General features: G+C 42.6%; 1 protein-coding gene across 1 annotated transcript; it reads left to right on the top strand.

Moving 5' to 3' along the window:
- Positions 1–349: 349 nt before the first annotated feature.
- Positions 350–27,581, top strand: LOC129816356 (protein Wnt-6-like). Its single transcript, XM_055870757.1, has 4 exons — positions 350–1,152; positions 5,408–5,628; positions 23,205–23,515; positions 24,864–27,581. Exons 1-4 carry the CDS (start codon positions 1,073–1,075, stop codon positions 25,323–25,325), a joined length of 1,074 nt encoding a protein of 357 aa, XP_055726732.1. The 5' UTR covers positions 350–1,072; the 3' UTR covers positions 25,326–27,581.
- The last annotated feature ends 370 nt before the right edge of the window (positions 27,582–27,951 follow it).

Genomic DNA, 27,951 nt, shown 5'->3' with positions numbered 1-27,951 from the left:
GATGAGCAGAAACACATTTGATATCAGCCTGTCAAGAAATAGTTTCGCATGTTATTGTCTTTCCACAGCTGTTGTAGTTGCAATGGAAGTTGTGTTTAGTGGTCTATTAGCCTACTTTATTATAGAAAAACAGGTGAGGGCATACATAGTTTCCCCAAAAGTATGCATGTTTACGTTATCAACAGATATGTGCACATATGGCAGAGGTATACCTATTTGCAACACCTGAGACGAGTTCTTCCATTCCCGTGAGCTCTTATTTCTTTACTGTAAACACGCAAGGGAAATGTTTCTCTCTTTCTCCCATTTCACAAAATACCCTTGTGCACACAGGCTCGTCCAAGTAATTATCCAGTTTTTCTGAGCGACAGTAAGGATTTCACTTGCCCCGAAGCAACGTCATACCGGGTTGGAGATGAGCGCATTTCTTATCCAAGGAAAATACGTTCCCACTTGAATACTGGTGTGGGGGGAAGGGGGGTGCACGAGCGCGCAGACACCTGGGTAAACTTGTGCGCTTTGACTACTACCCGTGAATCGAAAATGAACAACCATTTCGATGCCGAGCAACGCACAAATCCAACCAATGTTACCAAGGCCAATACAATTTATTACTTTTGCGTTATAACGTCAACATTAATTGTCCACACGGAATCTGCTGGGTCATTGGGTTTACTTTTCTGCCCAAGGTCTGGCTGCATCCCATCATCCCCGGGCTGTAGTATCCTTGCTGCCAGATTAAAATCGCTGTGCTATTGGAATTTGTATGTTTTAGTTAAGACGTGCTTGTCACTTCTTCCTCTGGCATTTGAGCTTTGAATCTGTCTGCCAGAGAGAGGACTATGAAGAGGTTAACACATTTCACCACGGATGTTTCTTCCCTCTTGACCGAGTAATCGAACGTTAGTGATGCACCCAAAGAGGAGTTCAATGGATTTTTTGCGCGTTTCGTGGAGGTTCTAAATCCTGCAGATCACCAATTCTGCAGGACGTCCCAAGAAAACAACAACACATTAATTGACGGCTCTAATTTTTGGACGTAACTTTTTTTTTTTGGTAGGATACTCTCATCATGACGATTATATTGTCTCGGACTCAACTTGCCCTGTTTTTCATTCTCCTATGTCCGGTCAATATCATTGGGTTATGGTGGTAAGTCATGCTACATACAATTAACATGTGCTTCCAGTTTAGTTGCAAATGGAAATGAGGTTTCTCAGAATAAAGTGTTTCTGTCATCTGATGTTTTGTAGGCTAGGTTATGCACGCGTGTCCATGTTTTTTGATGTGTCCATGTTCTGCATATTGCACTAAAATACAATTCTGGATCCGACTCTATTGATACAACCACTATTCAAATAGCCTTGTATTGACAAGTGTAATAACATGGTAACACGTTCGATGACCTTGACCGCATTGTGAAGCTTTGTCTTCAATTACCTTCCAATTAAAGATTCTGGTTTTCTTAACCTCTCACCATATTGCAACCTTACTCAAATAAATTGTAACGATTGACAAACCAATCTCTGTCAGTCTCCCAACATTTCTTAATTTACCACACAATATTTTTTCTAACCGGCATTTGTATTGTTGATAACAAACGAATCTATCAAATGTGGTTAATAAGTAAATAAAAAAGTAAAATAAAAACGAAAGACCCTGATGTTATGCCTTGGCTAGACCGAAAGATGCAGCTGCAACTTTTGGAGGTCTGCCTTTGTCTGTAGTAAAATAAAAAAAAAGAGAAGATATTAGTGCTGTCAGAGATGGAATTTTAGGTGGACCTTGAGGCAGTGCCTATATGTCATCATAAAACAATTCTTTGTTCAGCACTCTGAGATATATGAGACTTAAAAAGACAGAGCCAGATTTGTTATTAAGCATAATGCAGTCATTTGAGACATGCACATCTGAAGAGGGATGTTAAGATAAATCACACCATTTCAAGTTTGCATCTCATCCAATCTCGATAATGGCCAGCTATTAGTACTGCTGAACTGTGAACATCTCTCCTCTAAGACAACATTGGAGCACTCAGGTGAGCACACCTGGAGGTCCTGCAGTTTGACAGGACAAAGATCCTTTCTGTTGAGAGCTGGGCATGCCATCACACTCCTGTCTCTCTACCCCTTGTCTTTTGAAGCAAATGATTGTCAGCGTGACCAGACAGACAGGATGTCATTTGTGGGGAAGATGAAACGTCCAGAGATAAACCCATTTTTTCAGAGCTTCTTTGATTAGGCTCTAATCATTTGAACAGAGAGCAGTGAGACCAGAGAGTGTGGAATGCCTTTGCAGGTTTCAGGACAAGTAACCTCCTGATCCTCATGGGTAAGTGTGGGTCATAGTCTGGCAGGCAGCCAGGAGCGTGGCCCACAGGTATGCATATAGCGTGTGCCATTCCCACTCACCCTGCTTGGAATGGGTCCTGGGCCAGTCTACAGCTCTGCATCACCTGCAGAGAAGCACTTCATTATACCAGATATTTATTGTTCTCACTCCCATTTCAAAGCAATACATCTTTCTGGAAAATTGCATGATTTCCAATCCAGGCCAGAGGGATGGGATCAGATAAAGATTCAATGACAAGGCTTGGCCAGGGATTCTATGTACACTGTTTAACCACAGAGTATGTGGCCTCTGCCGATTTCCAGACGTTGGGATTTTTCAGTGCACACGTAGGCCTCATGCTATCCTCACTTATTGCAAGACAAACATGTGACAGACAGCAGCGGTGCATCGGTGTCATGCAGGACCCCGGGTTCCAGTCACTTGATTTAGTGTTGAGTTCTAGCGATGATTGGGCCATGGCTCTGAGCCACGCACCACAGAGCTGAACCCAAGCCACTCTCTAGCTAGCTCTACAGCCCTGTCGTGACTGACTTCATATCCAGCATACTTAGAGGATTAAGGAGGATGAAATTCACTCGTTTGCAAATTGAAAAAAGGCCACATATCTACGGCCATGCAATTCATAATGTAACTTGAGGTACACATACAGCTAGAAGAACGGCGGCTTATCTCCAAAGGATCATGTCGGCCTACATTGAGACTGATTATTTGGATACTGGTCCTTTTATCAGTGTTTCCCGCTCTATTTTGGTCTCTGGTTATCTCTACGCTATTTAATGTGAGGCGCTGCTTAGAGGGCTCTTGATTGCATAGATAGCGATACATCCTCATTTATGTTATGATTGTTTCAACGTTATCATGTCCAGGAGCTTTACTGTGACTGATAAATCAAAGGAATACAGACACATGGGCATGGACAGGGAAGATTGATTGCTTTATTTTGTAGTTCCTTTTACGTGTGCTTATAAAGAGCCCTATCCTTTATATTCAACACTAATAGCATCATGTTCCTCTTAGGGTCCTGTTCAGGTTAGTGCTGGTTTGGATTAACGCTAGAACACAGTATGGTGGTCAAGACAGACAAATGTCTTCATCTACATATTGCTGGAACCATACTCAGACTTGGTCAATGCCAGTGTTCCGGGCCGGCCCCACGGTTGCTATAGGGGGCCCGACAAAAATTTTGTATTGATTAATATTATTTTACAAAAAATGTTGAACTCAGTCCGTGTCTCAATTTACTGTTGAGAGTTAGAATAGTAGACTACACAAGGTGCAATTTGGAAATTTGGTTACGCAGCAGTTTTTCCCTTGTTATATCAGCAACATATCACTCAATTAGCCCATGTCAGCAACATTTTTGTAGATTGGTAAGTTAGTTTAGCCAGCTATTAAAACTTGACCCATGGCAGAATGAGCGGAATTGCATGAAGTTTGTTATAAAATAGCAAAATTTTCTCCGCCCCATGGAAAAATGGATGGGGAGGGCCCACAACAACATTTTGCCTAGGGCCCCCAAAAAGCTAGGCACGGCCCTGTCATTGTTCAAGCTGCATCAGCTGCTCAAGTGATATTCAAGCGTTTCTTTTGAATTGGGCTAGGAGGGTTTGCCTTTGACTTTAACAATGACACAGGACTTAGAGAAGAAACTCTGTCCAACATGGGCTGCTATTTTTTACAAGTCTACACCTACTGCAGGAAATCCTGGTCCCTTATTTTTGTGAGCAGCTCGCTGAGCCAATTTCAAAGCTGTGATCCTAGCATACAGATTCACGCAGGTTTGAAGGCCATGACACATCAGATAATCAGGGGTTGTAAAGACCCGGGGTGTCTGCTAAGTACTGCGTCTGCAGATCTTAATTACACAGGGGTGTGGATTCATTGGAGTCAGATCTGTGTAGGAACACTAGCGCGTGCTTGAGATGTATTCCCCTGTAATTCGTTTCTATGGAGACGTTGTCAATACATTGAAGGATGTAGTCGTTGACGCTGGACTGTCGGAGTCAAGTTCTCACACTTCAGCGAAGATAACTCACATTGTGGGCATTAAGTTGCTTTTCACTCCCCACTTTTAGGACAATGTGAATTATTAGGCTTTTAAGAATTTCTATTTGCTTAATCTGTGCAGCCATTATGCTATTTTTCAGTCTTTCAAGGACAAGTGTACAGCATGTTGGCAGTTCAGTTTGTAGTTTTCCATGACGCTATAACTAAAAAAGGTACATCTAACTGTACAAGTAATTGGTATTTTGATTGAATCACAGATATACAGTGACATTTCAGACACTGATATATAAATGGTTTCTACTTCAATAAAGTAATTGACTTACTGGAGATGGGATGCATTCCATTTTAAGAGCAGCGGTCCTGTGTCTCATGCTTCTTATCAGACCGCCATGCTAGGGATTGGAAAGAGCGCTTGTTTGACTTGTTAAAACAAACTCACGAGGCAGATGAATGTTATTACTTAGAAAGATTAGCTGTGACAGGGGTGAGTGAAAAGCAATGAGGTATTCTCACTCACTCCTACTCCCACATAATGATAAAAATGGACTCGAGGTTTACGGATCACACCAGCTGAACTGGAGTCAGATGCAGAGTTGTTGAATAGAGGGAACAGGGGATAGGGCTGTTCTCACATTATGTCATAGCAACTGTCATGGGAAGTACTGGTGAGAGTTCACAGTGTTGGACCTGAGGCCCGTACTCCCATTAGGAATTGAAATAAACAATTGACCTAAGTGTAAACATACATCTGTCAACGCGATGTAAGAAACACAGCAATTAAGATGCAACTTTCTCTCTCTTTTCTATGTTCCCCGACGATCAGCACAGCTTTACTATTTCTCTCCACACCTGAAATGTCTTTTTTGCACAACTATGTGATGTCAAGTAACCAAACTGCCTGATAGAAGAACACGTTCATTTAACTTTAGTGCTACTTCTAGGTAAGATACTTCTCTGAAATGTAACAAGACCTCATGATAATGTTATGCCACTGTAGTATGACACGGGAGTTGTAGTCACAGTCTATGTGTTGTGTGCTTTCCTGTAGGGCAGTGGGGAGCCCTCTGGTTATGGATCCCAACAGTATCTGCAGGAAGACCAAGCGACTAGCGGGAAAGCAGGCCGAGCTGTGCCAGACCCAGCCAGAGATCGTCCACGAGGTCGCCAAGGGTGCCAAGCTGGGTGTACGGGAGTGCCAGTACCAGTTTCGCTTTCGCCGCTGGAATTGCACCAGTCAGAACAAGTACTTTGGCAAAATACTCCAACAAGGTGAGTGAGGACTTGTCGTAATGGAAATAAATAGGAACCTGAAATAATTACCCCCTAGTTTTTCTAATACCTCAACACACATGCTGCCTGACATGGAGAATGATCATCTAAGTGCCTTTCTCATGGTTCAAAAGTGTATCACTTAGGATGTGACCCCTTGACCCTTTGAGAGCACAGCCAATGGCCTCACTTCAGTTTCAGGTCTGATCCCAAGTACAGTGGAGAACAAGGCCATCTGTTGTACGTTAACAAGACAGATTTACACTTGACTGCTCCTCTTTTGCATTAAATTGCACACTCCAAATTGATCTCCTAAATTGCTTCTCATAACCATTGATCACTCACATCAACTCTGCTCTTTGAAATCAGAAATAAAAACGAATGTAGGGTCCTGCTACTATGCAATTATTGTCCTGCTTTTTGTACGATGTCTCGTCCCTTTTCACCTTTCAGTTCGCGGTTCATAGAGACCATTTTGTGTGTACCAACAAGGAAGTGTTTTGTCAACAAGCCACCGTTTAGATCCAATACAGTGTATCCTTTATCAGTTGTATCTTCTTAACTGTTTAGCTAATACATGGCCTTTAGAGGATGTCGTTCATCTTCAAAACAATTAGAGTACTAACGTACCGCTGGCACTGACAAAATTGCTGTTCTTCATCGTCAGTAATCTGATAACAAGAAATGCCTATTCTAACTTTCACTTAAAGATTTTCTGTCTCAAAGAACCTCTACTTAGTTCTTAAGACTAAATTCTGAGTTAAACATATCTCATGCCATAGTCGAGCCATATAAGCAATTCCAGACGAAGCCTGTAATCTCCTGTGGCAAAGCTAAGTATTCTGCGGGTGCTTTAACATAATTTTGGTCGCACAATGAGGAAGATCTGGGTATTAAGATGATGCCTCCTAAAGTGCTAGATTACATATGTCATTTTCCTGTAAACTCTGGTTTGTAACTTTCCTGTTTTGTTGCTGAAGGCCAGCAGAGGGCAGAGTGCCTGTGGTGTGGTATGTGACCACTTATTGGATTGATCAGTTCATAGACAGTCTGATCTGAGTAGCATCTTTCTGGCTTTAGTTGAGTGTAAATTGAGTGAAGAGGTTTTGCTGTCAGGATTAGGCTACAACATTAGCAGCTCCGTTCACTGAGAACTAGTAGAACTCTGTGAAACTGCTCGGTAAAATGGTAATTAATCGTAAATTCCTCCATGTCTTTAGGTAAGGCTTAAGTGCTCCTCTGTTTTGAAGCATTCAGCACAATTATCAAGATGTACCACTAATGACCATTTGTCAGTGCAGGGAGATCTGCAAAGACAGGTTCACTTTCTCACATGCACGCGGTGGGCTGGGGCTGCTGCACAAAGTAGCTTACATTTTTCTCCCTTTGCAAAAATAACTTGAGGCTATTTTTTTCTATATTTAAATTTATAATCCAGAGCTGTTGTTGTGTTGGCTTCTCGATGCCAGAGGTTAACTGCTATCCCTGCTGGCTGCTTCGACATGTTGTCTCATGGTTATAATGAAGTAGTTAGATGTGCTCAGAGACAATATGTGGTTGTGATTAGATATAATAATCATAATGTAGTCTGAATGTAATTTCTATTGCCACCTCAGGAATGCAGCGCAATATTCCTTTGTCAGAATGTTCCTGCTTCTGTCTGCTTCCCCGGCAAATAATCTTTTAGGAGCTTTTCATCGCCTGGCTTGGCAGAGATGTTTTCTCCAGACTCCTGGAGAGAAAACAACCACCGCACGTTCTAGGTCCTTCAGTAGTCCTTCCTTATGAATGTGACACACTTAGTCTGAGTCCAAAATGGCATCCTATTCCCTATATAGTGCAATACCTTTGGGAAAAAGGTGTAATTTGGGATGCATACTTATTATTATTATTAGTACCCATTGCCTTGATGACAGCTTTGCACATGCTTGGCATTCTCTCAACCAGCTTCACCTGGAATGCTTTTCCAACACTCTTGAAGGAGTTCCCACATATGCTGAGCCCTTGTTGGCTGCTTTTCCTTCACTCTGCGATCCACCTCATCCCTAACCATCTCAATTAGGTTGAGGTCGGGTGATTGTGGAGGCCAGGTCACCTGATGTAGCACTCCATCACTGTCCTTCTTGGTCAAATAGCCCTTACACAGCCTGGAGGTTTGTTGGGTCATTGTTCATTTGGCCACTTTGAAGAATCTCAAATATAAAATACATTTTAATTTGTTTAACACCTTTTGGTTACTACATGATTCCACATGTGTTTTTAATAGTTTTGATGTCTTCACTATTATTCTACAATTTAGAAAATATGAAAAATAAGGAAAAAGCCTTGAATTAGTAGGTGTGTCCAAACTTTTGAGTACATTCGGAAAGTCTTCAGACCCCTTGACTTTTCCACATTTTGTTACGTTATGGCCTTATTCTAAAATAGATTAAATAGTTTTCTTTCTTCATCAATCTACACAGAATACCCCATAATGACAAAGAAAAAAGTTTTTTTGAAAATGTTGCAAATATATTAAAAAGAAAAAACACAATCACAAAAGTATTCAGACCATTTACTCAGTACATTGTTGAAGCGCCTTTGGCAGGGTATGACGCTACAAGCTTGGCACACCTGTATTTGGGTAGTTTCTCCCATTTTTCTCTGCAGATCCTCTCAATCTCTGTCAGGTTGGATGGGGAGTGTCGCTGCACAGCTATTTTTAGGTCTCTCCAGAAATTTTTGATCGGTTTCAAGTCCGGGCTATGGCTGGGTCACTCAAGGACATTCAGAGACTTGTCCCGAAGCCACTCCTGCGTTGTCTTGGCTGTGTGTTTGGGGTCGTTGTCCTGTTGGGAAGTGAACCTTCACCCCAGGCTGAGGTCCTGAGCGCTCTGGCGCAGGTTTTCATTTTTCCCTTGATCCTGACTAGTCTCCCAGTCCCTGCCTCTGAAAAGCATCCCCACAGCATGATGCTGCCACCACCATGCTTCACCATAGGGATGGTGCCAGGTTTCCTCAAGACGTGACGATTGGCATTCAGGCCAAAGAGTTCAATCTTGGTGTCATCAGACCAGAGAATATTTCTCATGGTCTGAGAATCCTTTAGGTACCTTTTGGCAAACTCCAAGTGGGGTGTCATGTACCTTATACTGAGGAGGGGCTTCAGTCTGGCCTCTACCATAAAGGTCTGATTTGTGGAGTGCTGCAGAGATGGTTGTCCTTCTGGAAGGTTCTCCCATCTCCACAGAGGAACTCTGGAGCTCTGTCAGAGTGACCATCGGGTTCTTGGTCACCTCCCTGACCAAGCCCCTTTCTCCCTGATTGCTCCATTTGGCAGGGCGGCCAGCTCTAGGAAGATATTGGTGGTTCCAAACATCTTCCATTTAAGAGTGATGGAGGCCACTGTGTTCTTGGGGACCTTAAATGCTGCAGACATTTTTTGGTTTCCTTCCTCAGATCTGAGCTTTATGGACAATTCCTTTGAATTCATGGCTTGGTTTTTGCTCTGAAATGCACTGTCAACTGTGGGACCTTATATAGACAGGTGTGTGCCTTTCCAAATCATGTCCAATCAATTGAATTTACCACAGGTGGACTCAATCAAGTTGTAGAAACATCTCAAGGATATTCAACGGAAAGAATGCACCTGAGCTCAATTTCGAGGGTCTGAATACTATTGCAAACAAGGTATATATAGTTTTAGTTGTTGCTAAAATAAAATAAAATAACTTTTTCCGCTTTATCATTATGGGGTATTGTGTGTCAATTGATATGGACATGTTTTTATTTTATCCATTTTAGAACAAGGCTGTAACGTAACAAAATGTGGAAAACGGGAAGGGATCTGAATACTTTCCGAATGCACTATACCTTGACTTGGAAGAGTTTCAGTGTTGGATAGTCATAGCCAGCTAGCTAACATAGCATCCCTCTATGTTTGACCCGGGTGTTTGAGTAGGTTAAACTTGTTAGCTGCATTTGCTAGCTAATTAAGTGAAAGTGACAAAAATTACAAAATCTCTCTCTCGCTCTCTCTTTCTCCTCCATTTTTGAATGAATGAATTTGTTCAAAACTGTTCAACTATTGTCTTTCTCTCTCTTTAAGTCAACTACTCACCACATTTGATGCAGTGCAGTGCTAGCTGGCTGTAGCTTATGCTTTCAGTACTAGATTCATTCTTTGATCCTTTGATTGGGTGGACAACATGTCAGTTCATGCTGCAAGAGCTCTGATAGGTTGGAGGTTGGAGTTGATATAATTACTGTGTAAGTCTATGGAAAGGGGTGAGAACCATGAGCCGCCTAGGTTTTGTGTTAAAGTCATTGTGCCCAGAGATGGACGGAAGCTAGCTGTCCTCCAGCTACACCATGTTGCTACCCTACAGAGTGCTGTTGAGGCTAATGTAGACCTTCATTGCAAAATAAATCATGTGTTTTAATCAATTATTTGGTGACATTAATATATTTTGTATCGTTTTATCTAAAAAATTCTATGTATTATATTTTTATGAAATTCGCTGAAGAAGATGGTCCTCCCCTTCCTCTGAGGAGCCTCCACTGATATACAGTACCAGTCAAAAGTTTGGACACACCTACTCACCTACTCATTAATAAAGAAGGTTTTTCTTTATTTGTACTATTTTCTACATTGTAGAATAATAGTGAAGACATCAAAACTATGAAATAACACATGGAATTATGTAGTAACCAAAAAAGTTTTAAACATCAAAATATATTTTAGATTCTTCAAAGTAGCCACCCTTTGCCTTGATGACAGCTTTGCACACTCTTGGCATTCTCTCAACCAACTTCACGAGGTAGTCACCTGGAATGCATTTCAATTAGAAGGTGTGCCTTGTTAAAAGTACATTTGTGGAATTTCTTTCCTTAATACTTTTGAGCCAATCAGTTGTGTTGTGACATGCAAGGTAGGGGGCCCCATTTGGTAAAAGAGCAAGTCCATATTATGGCAAGAACAGCTCAAATAAGCAAAGAGAAACAACAGGTCATCATTACTTTGAGACATGAAGGTCTGTCAATGCAGAACATTTCAAGAACTTTGAAAGTTTCTTCAAGTGCAGTCGTAAAAACCATCAAGCGCTATGATGAAACTGGCTCTCATGAGAACCACCACAGGAAAGGAAGACCCAGAGTTACCTCTGCTGCAGAGGATAAATTCATTAGGGTTAACTGCACCTCAGATTGCAGCACCAAATAAATGCTTCACAGAGTTCAATTAACAGTCACATCTCAAGATCGACTGTTCAGAGGAGACTGTGTGAATCAGGCCTTTATGTTCGATTTGCTGCAAAGTAACCACTACTAAAGGACACCAATAATAATAAGAAGAGACTTGTTTGGGCCAAGAAACACGAGCAAAGACCGGTGGATATCTGTCCTTTGGTCTGATGAGTCCAAATGTGAGATTTTTGGTTCCAACCCCCGTGTCTTTGTGAGACGCAGAGCAACACATGCGGACGATCTCCGCATGTGTGGTTCCCACCTGAAGCATGGAGGAGAAGGTGTGATGGTGTGGTGCTTTTCTGGTGACAGTGTCTGATTTATTTAGAATTCAAGGCACACATAACCAGCATGGCTACCACAGCATTCTGCAGCGATACACCTTCCCATCTGGTTTGCACTTAGTGGGACTATCATTGGTTTTTCAACAGGACAATGATCCAACACACCTCCAGGCTGAGTAAGGGCTATTTGACCAAGAAGAAGAGTGATGGAGAGCTGCATCAGATGACCTGGCCTACACAATCACCTAACCTCAACCTAATTGAGATGGTTTGGGATGAGGTGGAGGAAAAGCATATGTGGGAACATCTTCAAGACTTTTGGAAAAGCATTCCTCATGAAGCTGGTTGAGAGTGTTAGGTTCTGAAACATGGAGTGAAAAACTAACGGACAACTAGTTAAAGCTCAAACCAAGTTTATTCACCCAATGGTTCAAACAGCTGAAAGACAAAGACATATTTACACAAGCCCATATATTTATACCTTCTTCCTTTGCCTCGTCTCCTCCTTACACATCTGGACAGCCAATGCATCTCTGTTGCTAAACAGAATTTAGTGATGCGTGTTCTTTCTCACTTCATCTGACCTGACCTTGGCCCAAATTCCTCACTCCTCACCAACTCACAACTGTCCTGTTTACTGGAACCATACTGTGGCCCTCTCCATAGGATACCTGATATCTAACAATAACATGTTCTGACAGAATGTAAACTTTCTGCATTCCCCTCTCTCACTCAGTAGATTTCTATACCCTCGGTTCTAATATGATAACATGAATAGGGATATTTCATATTTCAAGTTTAGAATTTAGTACCCAACAGTCCCCCCTTCTGAACATTAACTCCATACCTTTCACCTCATTTAAACTTGGAATTACTTATAAACGAACAGGAAATTAAACATGATTAACATTCACAGTTGATTATTATGTTTACACCTCCGAGGCTTATGGCCTCTGATCTATAATTACACTATGCACCCTGCTATTTCCATCTCTCGTCGTTCAACTGAGAATGACATTTCAGCTGAAGCTTTTGACTTCCTCCATTTCAGATGGACCTTTTTACTTTCTCCACTTCCTCCTTCTGGTTCCTAAGAGAGTGATAGCACAAGACTTGAAAAGCAGAAAGAAACACAAAACATAACAAGTATTAATAATGCGCTACGCTATGCATAATTATATATGCAAAGACAAACTGAAGTTTGATAACATTACTTTTCCCACTCGCTCTTCACCTGACTCTATGCCTTTGGGATAATTTCCTGCCGGGTTCCTCAAAAATGAAGGCCCTAAAATACCTCCTCATGCCTCACCCAGACTTCACCCTGTCAGGCCACAGGTTACAAGAGGTGTTCCCAAGCCATGTCATTTTCACTTCGCTCCCCATCTCCTTCTCGAGATACACGTGCGGTGGCCCTAATCAACTTTATCTCATCCTGAGGTAAATCAGCACTGTATATACGTTTCAACATCAACGCCTTCAGAAGATGATATCCCAACAATGCACTGATCGATCAGGGACTGAACCTTTCAGATACTCTCTACATGTCTCCCAACTCATACCCGGTTCCCTAGCCACCAACATCTCCAATGACCTCCTATATTCTGCTACAGTCGGTACCGTGGGTAATACTTTCCTGTGCTCCGGTTAGGTACACATCGCTCATCCCAAGGCCGATCCACACCCACCCCTTTGTGAACACCCTCGTTACAGTGTTTATTTTGGGTTCCAACGGTTGATAAGCAGCCACCTTCTAACACTTTCTGTTTACCGTCAATCGGTCTCAATCTTCTGGGAGAAATGTCAAGTGTTTGCTGGCTGTTAGAAATGTGGGAGATATTAGTGGAGTTGGAAGAGTATCCAACCTTACAAAACTCTGAGTCACATGAATCTTAATCACACACTGCAGGAGATGTGATGATACTACTTCAGTGAACTTCCCTTCCGGTGAGATGGCCTCCTGTATACAGGGATCTGGAGCTATTCTTTCAAGCGTTGTACCTTCTTTGACAAACGTCTCACTGAAAGTTGACAATAGTGTCTGAAATGACAACACTATCTCTGCTACTCTCACCATGATCTGGGTATGTGTGATGTTCAGTTAAACTTCATAGTAGTCTCTATATTGTGCAAAGCTGTCATTCCTCTCCTACGAGCTATCCCCTGTAACAATATACAGACTGGTATCGTTCACCAGAGACTCGATTACCCACTTCCTTAATTTATTAGCCACACAAATCTCCACCCCAGTCATATTAAATTCTGCTCTTCCAATTCCCTGTAACGTCAACACCTTGGATTTTGGGACGCCAGTTACGGCTCTCGTTGGTGGAAGGAGGAGTGGATTAAAGCGCTGCGTGGAAAGTGTTCATGATATTTATTTTCAAAAACACTCAAACAAAATAACCAAAGTGAAAACGAAAGCGCACAGCTCTGTCAGGTACAGACACGAAACAGAAAACAAGATCCCACAAAACCCAAACGGAAAATGACAACTTATATATGATCTCCAATCAGAGACAACGATCAGAGACAACAGCTGCCTCTGATTGGGAACCACACTCGGCCAAAACAAAGAAGTAGAAAACATAGACTTTCCCACCCGAGTCACACCCTGACCTAACCAAACATAGAGAATAATAGGGATCTCTAAGGTCAGGGCGTGACAACGCCATAAAATGCAGTGATATCGGTCCTGACAGAATCTGCAACTAACACTCTGGACTGACCCTTGACCCCCCTCATCATACCATTTACACTGACGGATTTCTATCTCAGTCACTAGTTCAGCCCCTAAATGAGTATGTAAGTATGCCTTCATTTACTCATATGCATCTTCTTCACCCTGTCGCTTGACCATAAGAATAGTTTGGTTCCCATATTCACCCCTTAGGATGTTGTCCAGAATATAATTACTCCAACAAGCTATCTTTCCCCAGGTTTGTGGTCTGCTGGTGTCTAAAAATTTCCCTGACCACATTTTGATCGTATCTAGCCCCCATTGTCAGATTAGTACTGTGACGTGGTAAGGTTGGACCCAGGTGCAGAGAAGAGACCAGACAAGGAATCAGTGGTTAAGGATAAACATAATACTTTACAGAGAAACAGAAGCCGCAGGATCACAGTACACTTGAAAGCCAACAAACACTAAGTCTCACAAACTCACTCAGGTAACAACCGCACACAGTAAACAATTCAAGCTTCTGCAAAGGACCACAGAAAACACACCTCTTTTAAGAGGGACATCATTCAAATAATAAGACACACCTGAGTAAAATAAAAGTCTCTAGTCTGGTGCCAGGAGAAACCGTGACAAGTACGTAACGCTTCATCCATCCATACGATCCACATAATCGCGTATTCCTTCTTTCAGTTGCAAATTTTACTCGCATCCGTCTAAACAGTACATTCCCAACTGTAGTTAAGAATCCCTGAATTTCATAATTTGCTGTCGCTGGGTCACATGCTTCGCATCCCAAGGATCAAGCCGACGTTCGATATCCCTGTGCGAGTGCTGGTAACATGACCCTTGGCAAAAGCGAGCGTACAACATGATTGTAATCACTAGCATGGAACCCAAAAATTCTTCCCTGTTTCCTCAGACAACTGATAAATTCCTGTCCCACCCTTACTGGATCTGGTGTCTCTTTCATAATACTACGCAATTTGCTCATTGGCTGGTGGTGATGCTGAATTTGGATCTGTACTTGGGGATGTGCGTCATCAGGAATAGGGTTGTCCTCCCCTGGTAGTATTTGTCACGGATAATATGCAACTGGGGTCGCGTGTGTTCATACTGGGTGCACATCTCTACGATTACCTGGATAATGCTAATCACTGTCCAGTCCGGTACTACTATATCCAGACTCGTAATTTGCCTGTCTTCTGCCTCTCGCAACTCATATCGCTCTTTTGCCTCTTCTGTGACCTGTTTCACCTTATAGCATGTGGTGAACGGTGGATGAGGTACAATTACATATACTCCTCCACACGTATTTTGATACTGTTGAAGCGCAACCACGAGTTGTTTTATTTGTTTTTGTCTATCCTCAAGGGCACCCTCTAATTCCTGGTTTTGGTTTTGACTCTTTTCTAGCGCAATGGCCAATTCCTGCTTTTGCTCATCTAATCCAGGGCTTCTTTTGCGCTTCTAATGCTTTGGTAACATTTTGCCCTTCTACCCATCCCACTCCGGGAGTCTCCTGGCTTCTAAAAGCCATATCCATTATCACTGACTGAGCGTCACCCCTCAACGGTGTTGAGTAGTAACAGCTTAGGCTATCAATAGTTTGATCACTACTCCATACTCCACCTTTTGGTGCTGGATGATACATTTGTGTCTGTCAATTCACCTAATCTGTCACATTTCCCCGAGGCACTAAGGCATAAACCAATCTCTCTTTACTGCTACTGCTAATACACATGAATCATCTTCAAATGTCCATACACACACACACACCCTTCGGCTTCATGGCCACTGTGGCTGGGACTTTTGTCCCTCTTTCAGATTTCCCCCACTAGGGACCTGTCCTTCACGAAACCTACCCTACACTGTAGTGACACTCATGGATCTCGCAGAGGAACACCCCCACTGGACCTATCCTTACGGAACCTACCCTACACCATATATTTACATGGATCCCGCAGAGGAACACCCCCACTCGGGACCTATCCTTACGGAACCTACCCTACACCATATATTTACATGGATCTCGCAGAGGAACACCTCCACTCGGGACCTATCCTTACGGAACCTACCCTACACCATATATTTACATGGATCCCGCAGAGGAACACCCCCACTCGGGACCTATCCTTATGGAACCTACCCTACACCATATATTTACATGGATCCCGCAGAGGAACACCCCCACTCGGGACCTATCCTTATGGAACCTACCCTACACCATATATTTACATGGATCTCGCAGAGGAACACCCCCACTCGGGACCTATCCTTACGGAACCTACCCTACACCATATATTTACATGGATCCCACAGAGGAACACCCCCACTCGGGACCTATCCTTACGGAACCTACCCTACACCATATATTTACATGGATCTCGCAGAGGAACACCCCCACTCGGGACCTATCCTTACAGAACCTACCCTAAACCATATATTTACATGGATCTCGCAGAGGAACACCCCCACTCGGGACCTATCCTTACGGAACCTACCCTACACCATATATTTACATGGATCCCGCAGAGGAACACCCCCACTCGGGACCTATCCTTACGGAACCTACCCTACACCATATATTTACATGGATCTCGCAGAGGAACACCCCCATTTGGGACCTATCCTTACGGAACCTACCCTAAACCATATATTTACATGGATCCTGCAGAGGAACACCCCCACTCGGGACCTATCCTTACGGAACCTACCCTACACCATATATTTACATGGATCCTGCAGAGGAACACCCCCACTCGGGACCTATCCTTATGGAACCTACCCTACACCATATATTTACATGGATCTCGCAGAGGAACACCCCCACTCGGGACCTATCCTTATGGAACCTACCCTACACCATATATTTACATGGATCTCGCAGAGGAACACCCCCACTCGGGACCTATCCTTATGGAACCTACCATACACCATATATTTACATGGATCTCGCAGAGGAACACCCCCACTCGGGACCTATCCTTACGGAACCTACCCTACACCATATATTTACATGGATCCCGCAGAGGAACACCCCCACTCGGGACCTATCCTTATGGAACCTACCCTACACCATATATTTACAACCGGTTGTAACACAATGGGACTTCTAAATATACTCAGGCTTTCTAGGTCCGTAGCCTATTATTGTTCAGCCCACGATTCTCATCTCCCGAAGATGTCAAAATGAGTGGTAACACAATGCCTTTCAAAAGTATTCATCCCCCTTGGCGTTTTTCCTATTTTGTTGCATTACAACCTGTATTTTAAATAGATTTTTATTTGAATTTCATGTAATGGACATACATAAAATAGTCCAAATTGTCCAAATTGGTGAAGTGAAATGAAAAAAATAACTTGTTTCAAAAAATTATTTAAAAAAAAAAATGGAAAAGTAGTGCGTGCATATGTATTCACCCCCTTTGCTATGAAGCCCCTAAATAAGATCTGGTGCAACGAATTACCTTCAGAAGTCACATAATTAGTCAAATAAGGTCCTCCTGTGTGCAATCTAAGGGTCACATGATCTGTCACATGATCTCAGTATATATACACCTGTTCTGAAAGGCCCCAGAGTCTGCAACACCATTAAGCAAGGTGCATCACCAAGCAAGCGACACCATGAAGACCAAGGAGCTCTCCAAACAGGTCATGGACAAAGTTGTGGAGAAGTACAGATCAGGGTTGGGTTATTAAAAAATATCTGAAACTTTGAACATCCCACGGAGCACCATTAAATCCATTATAACATTTTTTTATGAAAATGGCACCACAATAAACCTGCCAAGACAGGGTCGCCCACCAAAACTCACAGACCAGGCAAGGAGGGCATTAACCAGAGAGGCAACAAAGAGACCAAAGATAACCCTAAAGGAGCTGCAAAGCTCCACAGCAGAGATTGGAGTATCTGTCCATAGAACCACTTTAAGCCGTACACTCCACAGAGCTGGGCTTTACGGAAGAGTGGCCAGAAAAAAGCTATTGCTTAAAGAAAAAAATAAGCAAACACGTTTGGTGTTCGCCAAAAGGCATGTGGGACACTCACCAAACATATGGAAAAGGGTACTCTGGTCAGATGAGACTAAAATGTAGCTTTTTGGCCATCAAGGAAAACATTATGTCTTGCACAAACCCAACACCTCTCATCACCTTGAGAACACCATCCCCACAGTGAAGCATGGTGGTGTCAGAGTCATGCTGTGTGGATGTTTTTCATCGGCGGGGACTGGGAAACTGCTCAGAATTGAAGAAATTATGGATGGCACTAAATACAGGGAAATTCTTGAGGGAAACTTGTTTCAGTCTTCCAGAGATTTGAGACTGGGACGGAAGTTCACCTTCCAGCAGGACAATGATGCTAAGCATACTGCTAAAGCAACACTCGAGTGGTTTAAGGGGAAACATTTAAATGTCTTGGAATGGCCTAGTCAAAGCCCAGACCTCAATCCAATTAAGAATCTGTGGTATGACTTAAAGATTGCTGTACACCAGCGGAACCCATCCAACTTAAAGGAGCTAGAGCAGTTTTGCCATGAAGAATGGGCAAAAATCCCAGTTGCTAGATGTACTAAGCTTATAGAGACATACCCAAAGAGACTTGCCGCTGTAATTGCTGCAAAAGGTGGCTCTACAAAATATTGACTTTGGGACTTTTGGGGGGGTGAATAGTTATGCTCGCTCAAGTTTCTTGTTTGTTTCACATTAAAAAATATTTTGCATTTTAAAAGTGGCAGGCATGTGTAAATGAAATGATACAACCCCCCCCCAAATCAATTTTAATTCCAGGTTGTACGGCAACAAAATAGAAAAAATGACAAGGGGGTGAATACTTTCGCAAGCCACTGTAGGTGTAGGAACTGTGCCTACGTTATTATTTTTTGTGCCGGTTCCTGCTCCACTGATTTGGACTCTCCAGTTTGACAAAAAATGGTGGTGAATCCTCCCGACAACACCAACTGTTCGTTTTTCACTCCGTTTGTCAGAACCTAACGGACAACTAGTCAGAACTCAAACCAAGTGTATTCACCCATTTGGTCAAACAGCTGAAAAGAGAAAGACATATTTACACAAGCCTATATATTTATACCTTCCTCCTATGCTGAGTCTCCTGCTTACACATATGGACAGAAAATAGTAAAAAGAAAACTTGAATGAAAAGGTGTGTCCAAACTTTTGACTGGTACTGTATAAATATACACTACCAGTCAAAAGTTTTAGAACACATACTCATTCTAGGGTTTTTCTTTATTTTTACTAATTTCTACATTGTAGAATAATAGTGAAGACATCAAAACTATGATAGAAAATAGTAAAAATAAAGAAAACCCTGGAATGAGTAGGTGTGTCAAAACGTTTGACTGGTACTTGCTTAATTCATTTGTTAAATATTATGGTGTTCCTATTCCAAGAAAAATGTAAAACCCTCTGGGTTTCCGTTAGGATGGAATGGAAAATATGACGATGTACAACGTGACGGTCGGGAGTACAGTACTGGGCTATTTAGCTAAAGAATCCCTGTTTTGTGCGGGAGACCGGGGTTCGATTCCCTGACGTTGAGGAAGGAGTAGGCTGTCCTTGTAAATAAGAATTTGTTCTTAACTGACTTGCCTAGTGAAATAAAGGTTACACTAACTTCAATATGCTCTTTAAATAAATAAGACCTACACCACTTTTAACAGCACATTACTCAACACTAGTGAGACTCATGTCGCCTATGGTAGGCCTACAGTATATCGAAAACTATGACGTGACTGTCCACCAATAATTACATATAGAGGATTGGAGGATATATCTGTAATTCAGTGATATTTATTCCCACAGTTTTGATGTGTTCACTATTATTCTACAATGTAGGAAATAGTAAAAACAAAGAAAAACCCTTGAATGAGTAGGTGTGGCCAAGCTTTTTACTGGTACTGTATATACAAATACAAATGATTTAAAAACATACTTATTTAACATTGCACACATTCCTCTCTGAATGAGATGAGACATTGTGACATAATGTCATAATAATGTCAATGAAATTATCCCAGTTGGACATGGGATAAATTGGACAAATATAAATGAACATTCATACATTTTTCATACCACTAACACTTAAAGTTGTGTACTATTTCAACCTCTCACTGCTCCACTGAGGCAGACAAATCAAATCAAATGTATTTATATAGCCCTTCGTACATCAGCTGATATCTCAAAGTGCTGTACAGAAACCCAGCCTAAAACCCCAAACAGCAAGCAATGCAGATGTAGAAGCACGGTGGCTAGGAAAAACTCCCTAGAAAGGCTAAAACCTAGGAAGAAACCTAGAGAGGAACCAGGCTATGAGGGGTGGCCAGTCGTCTTCTGGCTGTGCCGGGTGGAGATTATAACAGAACATGGCCAAGATGTTCAAATGTTCATAAATGACCAGCATGGTCAAATAATAATAATCACAGTAGTTGTCGAGGGTGCAGCAAGTCAGCATCTCAGGAGTAAATGTCAGTTGGCTTTTCATAGCCGATCATTAAGAGTATCTCTACCGCTCCTGCGGTCTCTAGAGAGTTGAAAACAGCAGGTCTGGGACAGGTAGCACGTCCGGTGAACAGGTCAGGGTTCCATAACCGCAGGCAGAACAGTTGAAACTGGAGCAGCAGCACGGCCAGACAGTTGTTAAGCTTACTGATTTTTCATGTATTTTCAATATAATAATTTTTTCACACCTGTGTTAAGGCACAGTGTGCATCCAGTGAACACCAATGTCCAGCTACAGTCAGAATACTCTTGTACATTCCTCTGGCTCGAAGTTGAGAGCTTGAGAGGAGCTTATGGCCTTGGACTCTGCATGATGAAAGAAATATGTGTTTTCGCCATTCAGAGATCAACAGAGCAGCTGCATTGAGTCAATTATCAGATTATAGTAGAAGCTATGCAATATAAGGCTATGCATAATTTTTAAGGTGGAATGTGTATAGTTTTGGAGTAAGTGTATTCGCCTATTTTGTGAATCTTTAGGGATTACTTGGTGTGCTCACTGTTCTATGACTTAATAGAATGGATTTCAGGTATTCTACTAGATATGTGCTGTACGAGACTTGACTGCGACACATGGAAGCAAAATCAATCAATGAAAAGTATTCACACTCGTCAGGCTTTGTCACATGTACTGCTACAGAGAGGGGCCCCGGGTTCCCTCCTTTTTTTTTTTACCTGAACCCATGCGTCATTGACTCAAAGATTGAGTATTAAAAAAAGATTAGCTAATTCCTCGTGAAGCCCCTTCTGGCACCAAGTGATCTCCCAGGCAAGCCCAGGCATAGGCTGCTGGAGAAGTTTGGAATTTGTGTCTTGGAGAAAATTATAAAAGGTTGTTCAAATCAAGACATATACATTTTCATAATCTCCTCTCTCTCGTAGTCATGTAACTGGGGTTTTAGCATCTTAGTCAAGAGGGTCGGTCACATTGTACAACTGAACAGACACACCTTTTGATTGTGTTTGTAATAAAGTTTCGTTTAACTTTATGAATTGAACGTCTTCTATCCAATATAGATATGATGATTGCATTACACATTGGTGTAGTAGCTAAAGACAAGCGAAGCTAAGGGACATTAACTGAAACAACACTGTAACTTGTCTAGACATTGAACTCTTTAGAGATTCGGGGGTGGGTGGGGGGGGGGGGCTAAACAGTTGTCTGCAGTTGTTTTCTCTAGTTCCACCTCTCCTGCTGAAACAGTAAACAGGTGGGACTGTTAGACGTCTCCCTTCAATCCCTCAATGGATGCTTCTAAAATGGCACCCTATTCCCTGTGCAGTGCATTACTTTTGACCAGAGCCTTATGGGCCCTGGTGAAAAGTAGTGCTCTTTAAAGGAAATAGGGTGCCATTTGGGACACAGACTATATGAAACCTCCTGCAACAGCAGCTGACGTGACTGGCCTGTCTAAGAGGAGTCTCAACAGAAGTTATTGAGTTAGTCAGCTCTACCCCTTCTGTACACTCAATTGGCCTGGGAGGAGAACATTTGTTTTCCCCCCAGATCTATACAGCTGGTTGAACCTGAGAACAAACAGTGATGGTGTGTGATAGGGAATGGCCTGCACAATGCACATGACAGGCAGGCAGGGAGGGGCTTTATTGGAGCAGTATGTAGGGAGGACTGAGGAGGAATCAGGATGAGGTGTGTTCAGGTGGGATGTTCTAGGGCTGGAGCTGGGCTGGGGCCGTTCAGGTGACTGTCAAAGCTGAGCTAGGCTGGGGCTGGACTGGGCTCAGGCTGGGGCTGGGATGGGCTGAGGCTGGGCTGGGGCAAGGCTCGGGCTGAGCTGGGGCTGGGGCTGGCAGGGAGACGCCACACACACAGAACAGGCCTGTATGGAGCCATCACTGGGTGTGCAGACAGACAGCTGTTATTCATATCACAGGGTGCTGGTCTGCAGGGGCCTCGCACGGCACCGATTCTGTTTCACTAGATTTAATGAATCCCATTCACTGAATCATGCGATATGGAATTGGCACAGGGCAGAGCGGTGACTGCACGCTCATGTCTTCCAGCTCCAGAAAATAAGTCATTCATTTTAGCTTCGACACAATGGACTGCTAACTGCCTACCTCCCTTCCCCCAGTTAGTGAAAATATAGCAGCTAGAAACAGTGAATAGAGATGTTGTCGACAACTGGCCTAAAATACACCTGGATCTTTTCCAAAGTAACAAAGAACAGGGGAATCTGCAGTTGCAGCTGTACATCCCTCTGGGCCAGGGTGGTAAGCCCCCCTTCTACAGAAATAGCCCTGCAGCTGTGTCTGAGATACCAGGGGTATTGAGGATGTACCCCAGTGTTTTACCCAAAAGGATCCGACCTTTCTGTTTCCATCTACGCGGGCCGGCACCCGTGTCTCACTGGGCCTTGGCTCCAGCGGACCTGCTCTAAGTTGGAGCCAAGGCCAGGCCGTGGGTACTTTTCTGCTAGGATTATCATATCAATGGCTAACTGTGAACTTGAACACCTTCGCACAAAGCAACAGTCTTGAATGCTGCGGAGGTTGTTGGTTCTTCTCGCCACAAGTCTGTAGTGTCACACTCTGGATTGAAACACAATAACACTAGTGCCAACATTAACATAAAACACTGGCGGCCCACTCATTTGTAGGCCGTCATTGTAAATAAGAATTTGTTCTTAACTGACTTGCCTAGCTAAATAAAGGTTAAATACAAAATAAATTAAAATTGGAAAAGCACTAAGTGCCCTGGGTCACTCTTTGTTCACTCCTCTGATGACACCCCTGTGTGTGTGTGTGTGTGTGTGTGTGTGTGTGTGTGTGTGTGTGTGTGTGTGTGTGTGTGTGTGTGTGTGTGTGTGTGTGTGTGTGTGTGTGTGTGTGTGTGTGATATCTTTCAGACATCCGGGAGACAGCGTTTGTGTACGCCATCACGGCGGCTGGGGTGACCCACGCGGTAACGCAGGCCTGCAGTATGGGGGAGCTGCTGCAGTGTGGCTGTGAGGCGACCAGGAGCAGGGCTCCCCCCCGGCCTGCCTCCTCCTCCACCACCACCTCTGGCGAGGGAGTCAAGTGGGAGTGGGGCGGCTGCGGAGACGACGTGGAGTTTGGCTACGAGAAGTCCAAGCAGTTCATGGATGCCAAGAGGAAAAAGGGCAAGAGTGACATCAGGACGTTGATCGATCTCCACAACAACGAAGCAGGACGACTGGTACAGTGAAACTTTTCTTTTTTTAATAACGGGTGTGGCAGTCCCACTCCTTTCGTACTTATTCATGCTTTATTACAATGGATATATATAGGTAGGAGAGAACAGTGGGTCGAATTCGAACCCATCCTTGCAGTTGCAAAATGTTAATGTGCCCCAGAGGCAGTAGCTTATAGAGCTCTAGACCTCCCCAGGCGGTGAGCTAACTTTTTATCATTCACTCCAAACACACTTCATCTCCTATGTTTTATTTGATCTGTGCTGATATAAGCAAAAGTACAGGCAATGATACTTCAGAAATGTTTTGGATTGTGTTCACCTGATACTTACTTTTTTTTTAGAAACCAAGGTGAAAATGAGTTTTAGATGCTGATAGTCTTAATTGTCTGAATGTTCCTCCTTTCATCCAATGCATCATCCAAGACAGCCTCTAGCCATAGTTCTATAACACCGTAAACTGATACTTGAACAAAAATCGTGTTTCAGAACAAGGAAACAAGTGTGTGCCACACAGTTTGTTTTCAAGCCTTTAAGGCAAGCTTAAAGCTGCTAATATTTCTCCTTATAAAACGGTGATTTTCCCAGCTCTTTATGAAGGACTAAGTACATGTATGTTGACAAAGTGAAATATTGAAATACAATGACTTTCTTGTTGATAGGGAGAGAGGAACATTGCAACATTGATCCCGTAGTATTTTCAAGGGTGTGTGTGGGGCGGGGTGCATTGCTACTAGCGTTAGCGCAATGACATGCTAGCTGTTCCCATATACTTCCAGTCATTGAGCCAATGACTATCCATTTAAAAACGAGTCTCGGCAGAAGCGGTGGAAAGAATTTAGCGGCGGTGGTCCATCGCTGCTAAATGAATATAGGGGAAACACTGACTCAGTTTGGAGGTTGTCTGCTCTTGAGAAGGTAATTACAGGTTATTGCTCTGAATTTCCTGGGACTTGCTCACCCTTGTCAGTATTGCTTCATCACAGTATGTTACAATGTCACACAAGCCAAAACCTTTTCAAGGGGTCAGAGACAGGTAAATGGGGAGGAGTGGCTGTGTAGTTGGGCCAATTATAGTCTCAGGAGGACATCTTTGGAAAAATAACATACAAGAAGCAAAGGGAGCCCAAATGAAGAAACAACAACGTGATCTTAAAGAGCTACTGAGAGGTTAGAGCAGTGCATGCTGCCAGAACGGGTTCATTAGCACAAGTATAATTGAATGATCTCTGTTCTGTTCTGTTGTCAAGGTCTGGGAGCTCTGTGAAGGCCAGAGGCAGGAGGGGGAGGGTAAATTCCTTCTGTATAGCGTCTGCTTTTATCTCACCTATCTATCTCTGTGTCTTTACTACAGGCGGTGAGGAATTATATGAGGACTGAATGTAAATGTCATGGCCTGTCCGGGTCTTGCACACTCCGGACCTGTTGGAAAAAGATGCCTCACTTTCGGGAGGTGGGTGACCGCCTGCTGGAGAGGTTCAATGGAGCTTCCAAGGTGATGGGAGGCAACGATGGCAAGACCCTGGTTCCTGTGGGCCAGAACATCAAGCCTCCGGACAAACAGGACCTGATCTACTCGGCCGAATCGCCCGACTTCTGCTCACCCAACAGGAAGACAGGCTCGCTGGGCACGCGGGGCCGCATGTGCAACAGCACAGCCATGGACGTGAGCGGCTGTGACCTGCTATGCTGTGAGCGTGGCTACCGGGACGAGACGGTGGTGTTCGAGGAGAACTGCCTCTGCCGCTTCCACTGGTGCTGCGTGGTGCAGTGTAAGAAGTGCTCAGTGAGGAAAGAGCTCAGTCTCTGTCACTAGCATTACCACAGAGGAACTTGGTTGGTTTCAGGCCTCTTCAGCCTCACAGGAATGATGCACTGAGATCAGGCTCCCACAGTTCCCTTCAGGAGCACACTGAAAGAAGAATGTCTTATCTAGGATCATCTTGGACAGACAGCTGCAGTAACTCTCCTCTCAAGCTGCAGAACAGTCCAGAATGGCCACTACTTCAGTGCTCACCACATAGAGCTCTATGACCCTGAACTTAGGCTCTTTTTAAAAGTTACATTTACAGCTCCCAGAACTTTCTAGAGCAGAATGCCGGGTCCCATGTCATATAAGACAATCAGAAAGTTTGGTACTATTCTCAGTCATCTGTACAGAGCTGTTAGCCTCTAAAGCAGTGGTTCCCAAACATGTTTGCACAGTGAACCACCCACCACAAGTCTTTAGAATTAACCATTTACCCAGAAAATAGCATACCAACTGTTTCTAGCCTCAAACCCAATGCTAAGACCCAATAAGAACATGGGGCCTACAACCCACCATTGGGGAAACACTTTGCATAGTCAGTTAACCATGTAACTACGAGGGGTGACTATTGTAAAGAAACCATAATGACTTTGCATGTGGAAAATAAAAATATGGTCATGGTGATAAATGATTTTCCTATGTAACATAAATGTCCTTCATGTGAAAGGTGAATGGACATGTTCAACATGGAATACAGGTTTTTTGTATCTAGCACAAAGTGTATAAAAAAGGGAAATGTGGGGTTGTGTTTTTGGAAGACGAACCCCATCTTGTTTCATGGTGAGGAGCTGAACTGACACCCGAGACTATTATTTATGAACATTTTATGACAAGACTACTCATAGTGATACGGCGAGGAACGTGCCTACTATCTCTCTGAAAAGCACTTTGGACATGGGAGCAATCTATGTAAACCATATGTCACATTTTGGTTTTGTTTGTTTGAGTAGTTTTGCAAATGGAAAAATGTGTTCAGACTTTCTTTTTTTGTTTTTGTATGAGGTGCAGTATCGAGAAAAGTATGATATTATGTTTATCTGTTTAATATAAAGGGCTTTTGTAATGCACTTTCAATTAAAGCATTTGTTACGTTAAGCTTTTTACTTATAGTCATGTTGTGCAGAATAGCCAGTCACAATCACATACAATGCTGACAATGAATCCATACATTTATTTGTCTCTTTGATAAGTCAACTTGCTGAAGTGAGTTGGAAGTTAGAAAGACCATTTATTTTTACTCTCTCCCTACATTCTTTAGAATAGGCAGATAAGATCTCCTTGCTTGTTTTCGGGGGAAATAAAGCATTCACTGTGATTAATAATGACAACGATTCCTCGTGAGTTGTGTTGTACCCAAACACGCTGTACATTTTCTGTTGATGTGCATAGCTATAAGTTATTCAAATGTACTGTGTCGTACCCTTCTTTTAGAGTACGCTTTTTTGTTGCAGCTTACCTTTCAGGGGTCTGTAAGACAAGAAACCGTTGGCGAAACAAAGAGAGAGTACGATGAGAGATCACATCGCTATAATTTATTGCCAATATACCATGGTTTATGACCAGATGATTTCTTGCCAGAGGGTTCATAGTTAATACTGTTACCATGACAGTGACTACACACTGCACAGGATCACTCTATTTTCAGAGCTACTAGCTCTATCTGTGGAATCAGCAACATTTTGTGTTTAATTTAATCTATATACAGTTTCTGTACAAAAAGAATATCACTTTAAGGGAGAAAGACTTGGTAAAACCGAACTATTCTGAGATTTACTACAATATTAGGCATTCTTTACATACAGTTATGTTAGCAGTAGAATTGATCACTTTACCAGGATAAGTTTGGGTTGTAGTTGACCAAATTATGAAATCAGACCAAATGTGACATTTCATATGTGAGATATATGCATGACTAAGCAAGATCTTGGCTTATCCATTCCCCATAGAACAACTTTTGGACTTGTTGGGCTGCCAGGAGCGTTTTACTGTTACTGTATGTATGTTTAAACAGCCCTTGTCAAAATGGAAGAAGGTTCTTTTGTTGTTTTCTGGATTCAAAGCAAGAGACAAGTTTAGAAAACATGATTTTGTCATGGAATGTTGAATGATTTAAAGATAATTTCACCGACATAATTTTGATATTCTCATACTTAGTTGTTCATTGATTAAACTTGTATTATTCTACAAAGTTCATTTCATGTCCATTTAGTTACTTTCCAGTTACAGTATTTATATACATTTTAATAAATTGACAATTGAGTTTCTGCATTTACTATACAAATAAAAAGTAAACTGTTCACTCTAGTTTTCATTTATTTGTATTTTTTGTTTTCTGGTCTGTGTAGCAATGAATTCAAATGTCATTTTTTTGTCTTGTTTTAGTGCCTTTCTTTGTTAGACCAAGACAAATCAGAGATTTAAATGCATAACCCTTTATAAACGGGTAGATTTATAGAAACGTATGTCACTTTTGCCTTCCGTTGACCTTCGACACGTTGTGTAAGTGTTATTCATATTAATTATCTTCATGCTGGGTCAGGGTGGAGGGTTTCACCTCACTCCCTTCCAATGACCATTCTGGAAGATATATTTTCAACACTTCTGCTTCAACTATATCATTTTGCCACCCAAC

Source organism: Salvelinus fontinalis, chromosome 19 (genome assembly GCF_029448725.1).
Source record: "Salvelinus fontinalis isolate EN_2023a chromosome 19, ASM2944872v1, whole genome shotgun sequence".
NCBI lineage: Eukaryota > Metazoa > Chordata > Actinopteri > Salmoniformes > Salmonidae > Salvelinus > Salvelinus fontinalis.
This window is presented reverse-complemented; position numbering and strand designations above follow the sequence as displayed.